General features: G+C 41.0%; 2 protein-coding genes across 2 annotated transcripts; one reads left to right on the top strand and one right to left on the bottom strand.

The window, feature by feature from the left end:
* Positions 1 to 6,326: 6,326 nt before the first annotated feature.
* Positions 6,327 to 8,068, top strand: LOC108622404 (uncharacterized). Its single transcript, XM_018020263.2, has 2 exons — positions 6,327 to 6,472; positions 6,583 to 8,068. Exons 1-2 carry the CDS (start codon positions 6,368 to 6,370, stop codon positions 7,828 to 7,830), a joined length of 1,353 nt encoding a protein of 450 aa, XP_017875752.1. The 5' UTR covers positions 6,327 to 6,367; the 3' UTR covers positions 7,831 to 8,068.
* A 1,542-nt stretch (positions 8,069 to 9,610) lies between these two features.
* LOC108622403 (uncharacterized) lies at positions 9,611 to 12,198 on the bottom strand. The gene is made up of 8 exons (XM_018020262.1): positions 12,184 to 12,198; positions 11,771 to 11,932; positions 11,197 to 11,623; positions 10,873 to 11,036; positions 10,666 to 10,827; positions 10,092 to 10,518; positions 9,721 to 9,931; positions 9,611 to 9,659 (listed from the first exon to the last, which is right to left on the bottom strand). The coding sequence occupies exons 1-8, from the start codon at positions 12,196 to 12,198 to the stop codon at positions 9,611 to 9,613; spliced, it is 1,617 nt and encodes a 538-aa protein (XP_017875751.1).
* Positions 12,199 to 12,906: the final 708 nt, after the last annotated feature.

Here is a 12,906-nt window from a genome sequence, read left to right as displayed (position 1 = left end):
CCCAATAGTCAGCTTGGGTTTAACTCGTTCCCCTTTTTTTCAGTTTAACTCATTTCCCAATCTAAGTATCCATTAGCTTCTGGTAACGTTGAACCCGTCATAGTCGACGCTGCATTCTAAACTCGCTATAAGGTGTCCAATAAAATAAATGTTCGTTAGCAAAATATTTGCATATTTCTCATCCCTGTAGCTGTTTTTATCTTTCCGTTCAAAATCTGAAAGAACTGTATTCGAAAAAGGGGATCCGCGTTGAATTTCACGTCTCATCGGCAATTTGATCCGATCCTAGAAACGATTAATCTTCCGCGAGGGGTTGGTTACGATTTCTATTATATCGCAGCCGAATCCATTGATAATGTTGTCAGGCTATCACTCTGGCCCCGTCCATTACCGTTAACGATACAAAGATGACGGTTTGTTCAATAAGAAAGAATCATATGCTTTGTGTTATTATAATTTTTTATCAGGGCACTGAATTGAAATAAAAAGATACAGAATTGTTTACAATATGAAATTGCAACGCTATAAATGATGAATTCAAACATTATCATTAGAGGTCACGAATTAAATAAAAATTGCTCTTATTCAACAATAATTTACTCACCCAATTGTATAATTAAGTATACTAAAGGGTGGGAAGATTTAATTAGAGAAAAACGAGTGAAACGACCACAAATCCTTTAATAATAAAGTACAACGCTCCCCGGGTACGGGAACAAAGTGTGAACGCTTTCAACCACCGTCCAGGGGTAAAAAGGCGAGAAAAAAGGGTGGGACGGACTCCTCGGAGGTTACTTATTGCGCGTTGCTCTAAACTGGCCGGCTGTCTGATCCTACGGGTCCGGACAGCGAGTGGTCGGAAACGATTACATGTGATTTAAGGAGCTCTCCAGTGTTGGACCACCGAGCAGGTTGCTCGAACATTGCGTCTACTGGTCGCTCCAGACCTTCGACTCTGTTTTATCTGCGAACTGCAGGTCCACTTACACACCTCTCACACCCGGCTACTTTTCTAACAATAAGTAACGTTGTGATTACCTCCTTGCATTTCAATGAAAACTGCTTTTTCTTCTTCAAACATACAGTAGTAGCATTTGACAATATGCGATAGTTTCATGTAACGTCCAAGAAATATTGTACTGTTTTATTACTCGACTGTGACTGAAGAAATATTATACACAATATCGAGTAGTTTGCAATCTTCTTTTCATATTATTTACTGTCTATCAGTGTTTCATAAAGCGTTCTTTAAGTTCGAATCAGCTTTATTGGAAATAGATTTCTGAATTATTAAATGGAATTGATAGAATTCACTGCCGCAAGAACAGTAAATAGCATTGTATCCAACAACAATCATCTTCACCGAATTAATCTGACCCGAGAATGGGGGTTGAATTTCCCGTTAAGTGGCACGCGTGCGTGCTCGTAAATCTCGACGATGCTCGATCGAGTGGCCAGATCTATGATCCACCTCGGAAGATTTAGACGTGTGATCCTTGATGAAGTGGTCGTTGATGCCGAGCGATCTCGAATCGCCACGGAACGGCGAGAGAGAGAGAGAGAGAGAGAGAGAGAGAAGAGAGGATCGACCGATATGGGAAACTGGTAGTAGCCGTTGGTGGTGCTCCGTTAGATAGCTTACGAGGCAGTTACATACCGGCCGGTTACGATGTCGATGGTACCACTTGTCTCGAGAGCCTGCAACCTGCTTCAAAACCCCTTCCCCGGTTCCTAGCTCACTGTAACCCCAGGACACGGCCTCTGTGTCTGTGCTTCGTCAATCGCTCGAGTGACTCTGACACAGCAGCCACACACATCTGTGGCAATTACTGATTTTGTAATATATTTGTATACTTTCATTTGTACACAAACAAATTTTCTTCTATCTCGAATAATTCAGAATTGATCGATTGATTCGCTCGTTCATCGTTAATTATTCCTTAACGAGTGGAGTTAGAAGAAAATTGCACAGGATCTATTTTGTATCTGACAACTACACAGTTTTCATATGAAGTACACTGAATTCTTGACGAGGTATAGTATTTTTTAGAGAAATTAGAAACTCTGAGAAGCAACGTTTAAATTATTATTTTTCAGTCTCTTATTGTAAGGTTTACTCTGGCTGATTGTTTCATAGACTAGAATCAACGCGAACGGTTACGGTTGCTGCTTTTAACGATGATGGCGATACAGCGTTTAGTAACGATTGATTGGCCGAGATCACTTGTACGTTTCCCCCAGTAATGCCGTTCTCCTGTTTCTCTTCCGCTCGAATGAAGGATGTATTGTGGCCGTCGCTATCTCATTACGAGGCAACTGTTTGGTCTCGTCTACCGCGAGAGGATCGCCTCTTCCCTAAATGGATCGCTTCCCATTAATTTGCATTTCCACTGAAAAGTCGTATTACGGTGTTCTTGAGTTTTATATGAGAATCCTAATGTCTTTCAAATATTGTACTAAAATTTTATACAATATACCAAGTAATATTATGAAATAATTTAATATTTATTTTTTCCAACAATTCAAAATGATCTTATATTTAAAAACTAGGAAACAAATTTCCTGCTCTATTTAATACAGAAATTGAAAATCCCAAAATCTATTAGAATGATCAAAATTAGGAGCAGACTGACTCATCGTTGCAGTTGCGCCTGTCGATTAAATACACGGGACAGTAAATTGTTTAGAGCGAATCGACGCGTTGTTTGGCTAGCCTAATGCCCGAAGCCACCCGGAAAAAGAGCCGTGGAATGCGCGTACATAGGTCCGATCGGGAAGCGAGAAGAATCGCGTTTTCCCCTATTGAACGGGAAATATACCAACGGCGGACCGGTCTTTTGTCCAGCACAATGTCGAGCCTTACGATCGTTCAATATTTTCCGTCAACATACTGCACGCGTTCATCTCGTTATAAAGTCTGTTTGATCGGCAAACACTGCGAGCGCCGATGCAAGAGCTGGCCCGCCCCGTTGCTGCATCGTCCCGGCCGCCCGTCCGTCCCGCGCCCAGTTTTCAACCCCTCCGCGTGGCACTTGATTGCGGAATCGGTTTTGCTAAAACGGCATGATCTTATGATTTCACGTCGCGCCGGACATCCGCGCTGATTTTCTGAAAAACCATTTTAATCATTTCTATTTTTCATGGAGTTCGCTCTTTACTCTCGCGGACTTTCTGTGAATAATTTATTCAAGTTCATTCAAAAGTAGACAAAATTGCTGGGCAAAGTATTTCATTCTTTTCATTATTTTTCTCACTGTACCATTCAATATCGCACTTTTTACGATGAGCAAGTTACGTAAAATCTAAACGAAGCGCAACGGGTCCCACGTGTCACGGTTCAAAATTACAGCCTCGGCGACGCGAACTGTCAGAAGCAGGCGCGGTAGAACCCTCGCAGAAGCGAATAACAGCCGGCGAACAAGCGCCCAGGGATGCATAATCGTCGAAAGAAAGGGAAACCATCCCTGAGAGGGGCGAGGGGGAAACACGTCTCAATCCGGACGATGTGCCCGCCCCTACCGATTCGTTTGCTCTGCACCCTTTTCAGGGCGACAATCGAACGGCTGTCCCGTTCGGTATTTAATACGTTCTCGCCTGTCATCGACGCGTTTCGATAAAACGCGTATCCCGTCTTACGGGAAGGAAAGATGGAGGCGACAAGAAAAAGGGGAGATGCCCGCCGGGGCGTCTTTTGATTTATGTAGTCGCGTCTGCGAAACGACGGCGAGCATCAATCATCGCTGGATCTAAACCGGAGTAGGCGTATGCGAAAATCGTGCGACTCGAATCGACAGCTCGGATGAACGAGCGAAAATACGTCGACGCTGCTCTGGCGCTTGTATCGAAAGAGAGCATGTATGAAACGTGTCTAGGGGCATGCCAAAATGATAGGACAAAACCTGCACCCTCTAATGACTGTTTTGAAGGATCTTTTAATACTGGAGATTTTAAACATCTTTCATATGGAAAAGAAGGTAAATGACTTTTTTGAACGAATGGATGACGCATGCGGAGTGCTTTATTGATCCATGATGAGTAGTAGACTGAGTGTCCAAAATATAAATATAAAACGTAATGTTGATTGAGTGCAATAAAAAACCAGAAAAGTGAATCTATCATATACATATGTATCAAACATTAAACTAGCCTTTAGGCAAGGCCACATGGAAACGACAGACAAATATTATCTACAAACACAGTGACTCACCTAATGAAATGTGTCATAATTTACCATTAAATTAGAAGACATTTATTGTGCACATCTATAATCTGCCTATTATTAATACTACCAAGCGGTGTCAAATGATCTTTTATGAAACTTTTGCCTAAAATTATTATCATTAGTTTAATCGTTTTCCACATTTTAATTAATTAATTTAACAACCAGTATATGAAAAGTAAAAAATTTAATTGAGGAGAAAGTATTAAACTAATAATAATAATAATTTTAAGCAAAAGTTTCAGAAAGTGTCTTTTGACACCGGTAGAAATAGTGTTAATTTATGATTTTTATTTTATCGAAAACGAGGAGTAAAGTGTTTAATCGAGGGACGCGACTGAATCAACAACGTAAGACGCGAACTGTTTAAGAACGGGTTATTGTTGTACAGATCCGTGAAGATAATAGCTGCCAGTGGATCATCTCGAGCTGCGTCAGGCGCGAGCAATCGCGAATGCGCCCAATATTCACGGCGCTCTGGGGTAGAGCCGTCCGTGGCAGTCTTACGTCCTCCCGCGACAGTTCACGTATGTGTGTATGCATACAGGCCAAGAACCGATGACAAACCCTGCCACCTAAACAAAGGGTCCCAGCCGGGGATATACGCGTGGCAGGCACGCAATTTCCGTCGCCATGTAAATCGCGCGAAATGAATTTCTGCCAATCACGCACGTGCGTCACTGTTTTAAGGAGATTTGGATTAACGGCAAAATTTATTTTTGCGGATTAAAGACGGAGTTACTGTCTTTAATTTAATGAAATAAAATGATTGCGAAGATCATTAAAGTTTTTTTCATCACGCGTTATTGTCTTGCAAAATGTATTGTCGAATAATACATTCGTTGGTTGATTAAGTGAAACTATTATTTCCAAATTCTTTTAGGCGATTCATAATCAAATAGTAAAATTACTACATGTAACTATTTCCTAATTAATAGCAATGGATTGTAATTGAAAAAGGATTAAAGAAATCTAATCTGTACAATTATTCTTAGATTGTAGATATACCTGATGGAACTGCATCTCAAGAAATGAAATGGCTGAATTCCAGGAATGAAGATACGCAGATGGAGGCCCTCCATCCATCTTCCACCTTCTTTCGGAAGATCTGAGGAAATAGTTGAGAGTTTCGTCGATAGTTTGCACGGGGAGCGTTTCGTTCCGCTCGAAGTTCCACGAAACGCGCTCGCCAAGGGCTGAGATCTTTTCCGACAGTGGAATCAAACGGCCTGTACCACCCTGACTACGTTCTTCCCGCACGCACCTCGTCGCGATTTTGTTTACGAACGCAACCGATGATAATATCGTGTCTGCCGTTCACGAATCGGTGGATTTCCGAAAGGGAAACTTTCGGTACGCGGGATGCCGCGTGCTCATTTCCTCGCGAAAATTCCGCCGCTACTCCCAGGCAAGATTCCTTTTCCAAGTCTCGGCCAAGAATTTAAATTGCGAGCCATATCCTGCGGATTGAGCTCTCAGCAAGTTATCAATGCGTATATTCTATCACGTGTTCTAATTACGATTAAACAATACTAGAATCGTATGCCAACTTTATTTAATTATTGTATTTAATGCAATCGTTGGATTTATATAATTGTTATTTTACCAGGAATTAATGATTTAATTTCTTGAGGAGGATTAGCAGATGTCTTCTACGTTATACTCAAACATATTTTAAATTGATGTATTGCAAAAAGAACAATATAGGGTCTTAAAATATCTCTCAGGAATTAAATATGTTCTTATTTCATTCTAACTTCCTATATTGTTATTTTATTAACAAAGATAATAAAGAAATTATATTAAACTTTAGAAGAATGTAACTACGCACATAATTAGAACCTAGAAAACACGTCGAAAATATTTAAAGAAGAAACGCATTATAATTTCTAGAAGTTCATTTATCATCATTGTTTACGTCGATGCGCCACTTAACTAAGTTGTAAGACACAATTTGAACAGGTGCGCTTCGTTCTTCCAATAGTAATGCCATTTGTTAATTGGCGTTCATTTATTAAGTCATAATACTTGAATTTATTATTGTGAACTATAATTGAGGTAACGTCACTCGCTGGCTCCGTATAAATACCAGCAGGTTGGCCGATGGAAGCCGGAATACAGTGAAGGAAACAGAACTAGAACGAAAACATGGACGCAAAAATATTCTGCTTGCTCCTGTTCGTTGCTTGCGCCTATGGCTCATTTTTGCCATCTCTCCCGTCCCTCTCGTCCGCTGCGAAACCGTTCACGGACGTAAGTTGGCACAATTCATGTTTTAATATATTTTAAGTAAGAAAATTCTCAGTACTTTATACACACATGTCTTTAAAATTAATATTCTAATACCAACATCTTTCGTACAGGCAATTGGTCAGGGCGAATCGGCAATTTCCGGTTTATTAGGTGGCAAACACGACAAGCCCAGCCATGAATCTGACGACAAGTCCAGCGATGACTCTGACGAGAAATCTAAGAAATCAGAGGAACATTCCAAGAAAGAGGAGAAGGAAGTGCAAAAACTGGTGAAACAATTGGCACATGTAACGGAGAAGCTACTTCATTCCGCCAATCTGGAAGACCACCAGACGAAGAATCTCTTGTTCTCCATCAATGCATTGGTCCAACAGTTGGAGAGGCTGGCGAAGATCGGCGAGTTGAAAGAAAGGAATCGCAGAGGACTCGAGGACTTAGTGGGATCCGCGTTGAGCGCGTTTTCTCCGAGCGGTGGAAAGTCCGGCAAGAATGATAAAGAAGTGGAAAAACTGACGAAGGAATTGCAAAAGATCACGGAAAAACTGATCGACGCCGTCGGCAAGGACAACATCCAGGCGAGGAACATCTTGCTGTCCCTCAAGGGATTGGCCGACCAATTGTCGAACTCCAGCGGATTGACAAGTAAAGCGGCTACAGACTTCAGCGGGTTGGTAGATAAAGTGCCTGGAGAAATCAGCAAGTTGGTAGATAAAGCGCCTGCAGAATTCAGCGGGTTGGCAGATAAAGTGCCTGGAGAAATCAGCAAGTTGGCAGATAAAGTGCCTGGAGAAATCAGCAAGTTGGTAGATAAAGTGCCTGCAGAAATCAAAGGGTTGAAAGATAGAGTGCCTAGAGATCTCAGCGACATTACGGGATCCGTGTCGAGCCTGCTCGGCCAGAACGGCTTCTCGGAGCTTCTCAACGTGGTCCCGCTCGGCAGCAACCTGACCTCGATCCTCTCCAAAGTCGACTTCAGCAAGGTGACCGAAGTGCCGAAGATTCCCTCGCTGCAGGACGTGGAGAAGTTGCCGGTCCTTCCAGGCCTCAGAGAGAACATCCTGTACGCTAGGAACCTGACCAGGCTCGCATTGGGTGGCATAGGCCAATCGGACTTGCCCACTGTCATCCAAAAGGCAACGGAGAGGGCAATTCACAATATCGTCCCGGTCGCCGCACTCACTGCTTTGCTATCCACTATCTTGCACATTTACTACGACATCGCAGTTAATAGCCCATTGTACGTAGTCGGCGCGGCTGTTCTTCAGGACGGATTAGTTACCATAGCCGCTGTCGTCAAGAGCGTAATCAGTGTTGTAGCCAATGATATCAAGAATATTGTTGGTTCCGTTAGCGGTTAATTCGATTTTCATTAGATAAGATTTTAAAAAGCGATTGATAACCGATACATTTTCTTACAATTAGATGAAAATATAGATTGATATGAAAAATGTTTGTCCTGAATTAATCCTTTTTTAAAAGCATACTATCCATTATTACATCGATTTTGCATCGACATGCTAGAAATTTGAGGATAGTATGCAAAAAATATCAAAATGTTCAGCCAATAAAATAAATTATTATCCAGACTGCATTTTAGAAATGCAACTTTAAATATTTTACCTTGTCACAAAAATTTGCAATTTGATTACACAATTTCCCATATACATATTTCAGTTTTACAAAAGTATTAAATATGATACAATATGAACAAAAATGCACAGGCGAAGGTGTACGTTAATTGAAATGCACAACACTGTAGAAAATATCAAAAATCGATGCACGAGATGAATAAGAAAAGAAATTCAAGCAGCCGCATCCGAAATCAAGCGGTTGTGGAAAAACCGGCGTAAACATCCGTTCCGACATGCAACTGACGGAAACGGAAAGGTAAACACGGTTTCCACCGGTCGCTGACCGATTCATCCTCCCTCGGCTCCGGGCTTCTAACAATCTGTTCCCACCTCGTAAAATCGTCATCGCGCGTGCATAAAACATGAGAATTCAAGCACAGAAATGTACGTAAGACTGGTATTGTACAGGTCTTACATACAGGGTGAGCCAGTAGAATTTTTATCGAAAATATAGTGTATCATCGATTTTATCTGAACACGTCTTGCACGAATTTCGAATTTCATAAAATTAGACGATCAGAGGTGATCATATCCCAGAACAAAATAAATAAAATTAAATAATAGTTTAAGATGATTTTTTAATCAATTGATTTTATCAAGAAATGTTTTACATTTAATAATGCAATTATTTGAAGTTATGATAAATAAGAATTTATTATAATAAAAAAAACTAGGATTATAATTCTTATTGATGTTGCGTAGTTGTACGTTAAATTAATACTGAATCTTTTTTAGTAGCACTTAAAATTTAAAAACGGTCTGAGCCTGTTCTGTATTTTAAATTTATAATCAATTCAATATCATTGCTATTAAAAATGTTTAATCTTTCTGTCACGATTCGTTAATCCGTCAAAGAGATTTTCTATTATTTATGGATGAGATTTAGGACACCATGTATAAGTGCGTCGTAGGCGCTGTCGATGAAGACTCCAGAGGTTTGGAGGCGCAGCTCTGGAGAAAACGAATGGCGTTGGAAAAAGGAGAGGGTCGGCGGAGCGCGTCGCGTATTTCCACCTAGCCGCCTCCGTCGTCGTCGCGAGACGCTAAAATACATTTTTCCTAGGAAGTGTCGTCACGGGAGGGCCTCCAGCTGCTGGTCGTGATATTCTACATGCGTAATGCTCTATCCTTGGCCCTCTCTCCCTCCAGCGGGCTTGGATATTTCCATACATAAATTTCATAGCGAAGGAAACGGGTGGTTCTGTGCGGTTGCACGTCGCCGTTGATGACGACGCGACGTGCTTGAGAATCCGTCGACTGATCGCGCCCGCCGTCAGTTTGCGAGCGTTCTCTTTGTTTTGTCGAGCAAACCCGCGACAGAGATCCCCCGTTAAATTCGAAATATAAATCGCAACCGTTGATCGTACCAAAAAAGTCTTTTAATACAAGTTCACAATAATTACAAAAACTACACTCGTACAGTGATATAAAAAATGTTACTGTGTTCGCAATTTGCAAGAAATACGTTTATCAAGAGCCTTTGTACTTATTGTTACTATCTTTTGCATCATCCATTCGTATTTGGCGACGACACGACCTTATTGACAGTCAGAACGCTATGCACGAACATATTTGCGTCTTCTAATACTGGTTACGAAATCAACGATCGTCAATTACTTGTTCTTGCTCTTATCCTTTTTCATGTCCTTCCAGAACTCGTCCGCCTGACAGAACCGGTAGCCCATGTCTATCCGTATGTTCTCAGCGTTTATTATCGGATTCTCGATGCACGCTTTGACCAGATGGGCTATCTCTTCGCTTTTACCTAATCGCTTCGGCGTTAGTTTCATGCTTATAATCTTTTTCTTCTCTTCCTGATCGATTACGTCTGAAAGTGCAAACATCAGTAAAAATATTCTCCACAAATCATGTCAGATTATAATAGCTAATATAATAGCTTATTAATCAGATTAATTGGAATCTTCTGATTTATGTACAATTTGTAAATAAATTAAATTAAGGGAAAATCTTAATTAATACAGCAATACCTATCATGGGGGTTTTTATGTAACCAGGGCAAACGCAGACCACGCGAATCCCTTGAGACGCCAGTCCTCTGGCCATCGGCACTGTCATACCGACGATAGCAGATTTCGTGCTACCGTAGACGACCATGTGACCTGGCGGTTCGAACGCCATCGTACTAGCGAGATTGATAACGACTCCCTTCTGGTTGTTCGCGTCCGGCTTGTTCTCCGCCATCAGCCCGACCATCAAACGCGTCACGTTGAACGTTCCCCAAACGTTCACGTCGAACTGGTTCTTGAAGTTCTCCACGGAATGCGGCTTCTTTTCCTTGAAATCGTATAAGTACTCGTGCGCGAGGATCCCGGCCGAGTTCACCAACACGTTCACGCCCCCGAACTTATCCTTCGCGCACTTTATACTCTCTTTTATGTCCTGTTCCAGTCTCACCTGTCAAATTTGTCCATCATGCTACCAACTTTTATTGCTTCCAAATCGGTGTCGATCTTTTCTAATGTGATACCACGTCTCATTCACTTTTAGTGTTGTGAATTTCGTGAAAGCTCTGTTGCATATTTTTTAATGTTTTAGACTTACGTCTACGCAGACGAATACAGCTTTGTCACCCATTGATTCTGCCATTTTAGATGCCTTGCACGACGTGTCAGCCAGTATCACTTTGCCACCGTGGCCGACTATCTTCTCTGCGACAGCCTTTCCGATACCATTCGCAGCACCAGTTATGTAAGCAACAATATGCTACGAACCGTAATCAATTTTTATCAATCGTATACTCTCGTCCGCCTGACAGAACCGGTAGCCCATGTCTATCCGTATGTTCTCAGCGTTTATTATCGGATTCTCGATGCACGCTTTGACCAGATGGGCTATCTCTTCGCTTTTACCTAATCGCTTCGGCGTTAGTTTCATGCTTATAATCTTTTTCTTCTCTTCCTGATCGATTACGTCTGAAAGTGCAAACATCAGTAAAAATATTCTCCACAAATCATGTCAGATTATAATAGCTAATATAATAGCTTATTAATCAGATTAATTGGAATCTTCTGATTTATGTACAATTTGTAAATAAATTAAATTAAGGGAAAATCTTAATTAATACAGCAATACCTATCATGGGGGTTTTTATGTAACCAGGGCAAACGCAGACCACGCGAATCCCTTGAGACGCCAGTCCTCTGGCCATCGGCACTGTCATACCGACGATAGCAGATTTCGTGCTACCGTAGACGACCATGTGACCTGGCGGTTCGAACGCCATCGTACTAGCGAGATTGATAACGACTCCCTTCTGGTTGTTCGCGTCCGGCTTGTTCTCCGCCATCAGCCCGACCATCAAACGCGTCACGTTGAACGTTCCCCAAACGTTCACGTCGAACTGGTTCTTGAAGTTCTCCACGGAATGCGGCTTCTTTTCCTTGAAATCGTATAAGTACTCGTGCGCGAGGATCCCGGCCGAGTTCACCAACACGTTCACGCCCCCGAACTTATCCTTCGCGCACTTTATACTCTCTTTTATGTCCTGTTCCAGTCTCACCTGTCAAATTTGTCCATCATGCTACCAACTTTTATTGCTTCCAAATCGGTGTCGATCTTTTCTAATGTGATACCACGTCTCATTCACTTTTAGTGTTGTGAATTTCGTGAAAGCTCTGTTGCATATTTTTTAATGTTTTAGACTTACGTCTACGCAGACGAATACAGCTTTGTCACCCATTGATTCTGCCATTTTAGATGCCTTGCACGACGTGTCAGCCAGTATCACTTTGCCACCGTGGCCGACTATCTTCTCTGCGACAGCCTTTCCGATACCATTCGCAGCACCAGTTATGTAAGCAACAATATGCTACGAACCGTAATCAATTTTTATCAATCGTATACAAAGAATATCTAAATTCTATTAATTAAAAAACAATAAGGATTCGTTTGTAATTCAAGAATTATGTTAAACACTACAATTGGAGAAAATATGACATGAATTTTGTTAATTTCTATTCGATTAAATAATTATAATTAAATTAAGCGATTTGGTTGCTGGTGAAAGAAGAAGTGGGTACTCGGTCTGGTTCGAGAGAAAACGAATTATTCTAACATTACCTCCATTTTCCCCATTTTGACATTTCTTGGTTATTACACACCGCGGAGCTGAAATTAGATTTCCCTTGTTCCTTACTTTCCCTCGTTTGGTCTAAGAAGATTTCAAGTTAGTCAAGTACTTCGGACAGTCTAAAAAAAGGAAGTTTAAAAACTCGATGAACTTGGAGTTTCCCCTCGGCTTCCGCTTCTTAAGTACTTACCGTACGATGCAATTATCTTTGGGAATTTTCTTTATTCATTCGCGAGCATTGTGTGCACGTAGAACATTTATTATCACGAATTGGAAATATCAAATAACGTGGAATAATAATTCCGATGGTGAGAGACGCGAGTCATTTGAAATTTCTGTTACTTGATAGATCGATTATTTACAGTCTTTCATTTCCCGATTGATCTTGATGATCTTTAAGTCCCACCAATAATTCTCAAGCATTGAATATAAAAACGTTAAAACATAACGTTAAACATTGAAACATATGGCAGTCAAATATGAACGACTGTCATTCCGTTCCTTTAATCGATATTTGACAGCTTTCTCGATTACGATATTATAGACACATTTAAATCAAACATCTAGTAAACAATGAAATATTTCTTTTTATTTCGTTCATTATTTACGACAGAAATTATTTTATCTTAGCAATCGAAAGGCGAAGTAATATTTTGAGTCAGTTAGGAGATTTAATATTATTTGACGTTTCATCATTGCGTCAAGCGTCGGGC

Source organism: Ceratina calcarata, unplaced genomic scaffold (assembly GCF_001652005.2).
Source record: "Ceratina calcarata isolate Rehan_Ccalc_2016 unplaced genomic scaffold, ASM165200v1 scaffold220, whole genome shotgun sequence".
Classification (NCBI taxonomy): Eukaryota; Metazoa; Arthropoda; class Insecta; order Hymenoptera; family Apidae; genus Ceratina; species Ceratina calcarata.
Note: the sequence above shows the minus strand (reverse complement) of the source record. Positions and strands in the feature narration are given on the sequence as shown.

Bases quoted from the DNA above. Each gene is read 5' to 3' on its own strand.
- LOC108622403 (XM_018020262.1), bottom strand. The intron at 10,828-10,872 runs GCGGACGAGAGT...TACGGTTCGTAG, and splicing joins TGGGCTACCGGTTCTGTCAG to CATATTGTTGCTTACATAAC. The intron at 9,660-9,720 runs GTAATTGACGAT...GTTCGTGCATAG, and splicing joins AAGGATAAGAGCAAGAACAA to CGTTCTGACTGTCAATAAGG.
- LOC108622404 (XM_018020263.2), top strand. From the start codon at position 6,368: ATGGACGCAAAAATATTCTGCTTGCTCCTGTTCGTTGCTTGCGCCTAT. The intron at 6,473-6,582 runs GTAAGTTGGCAC...TCTTTCGTACAG, and splicing joins CTGCGAAACCGTTCACGGAC to GCAATTGGTCAGGGCGAATC.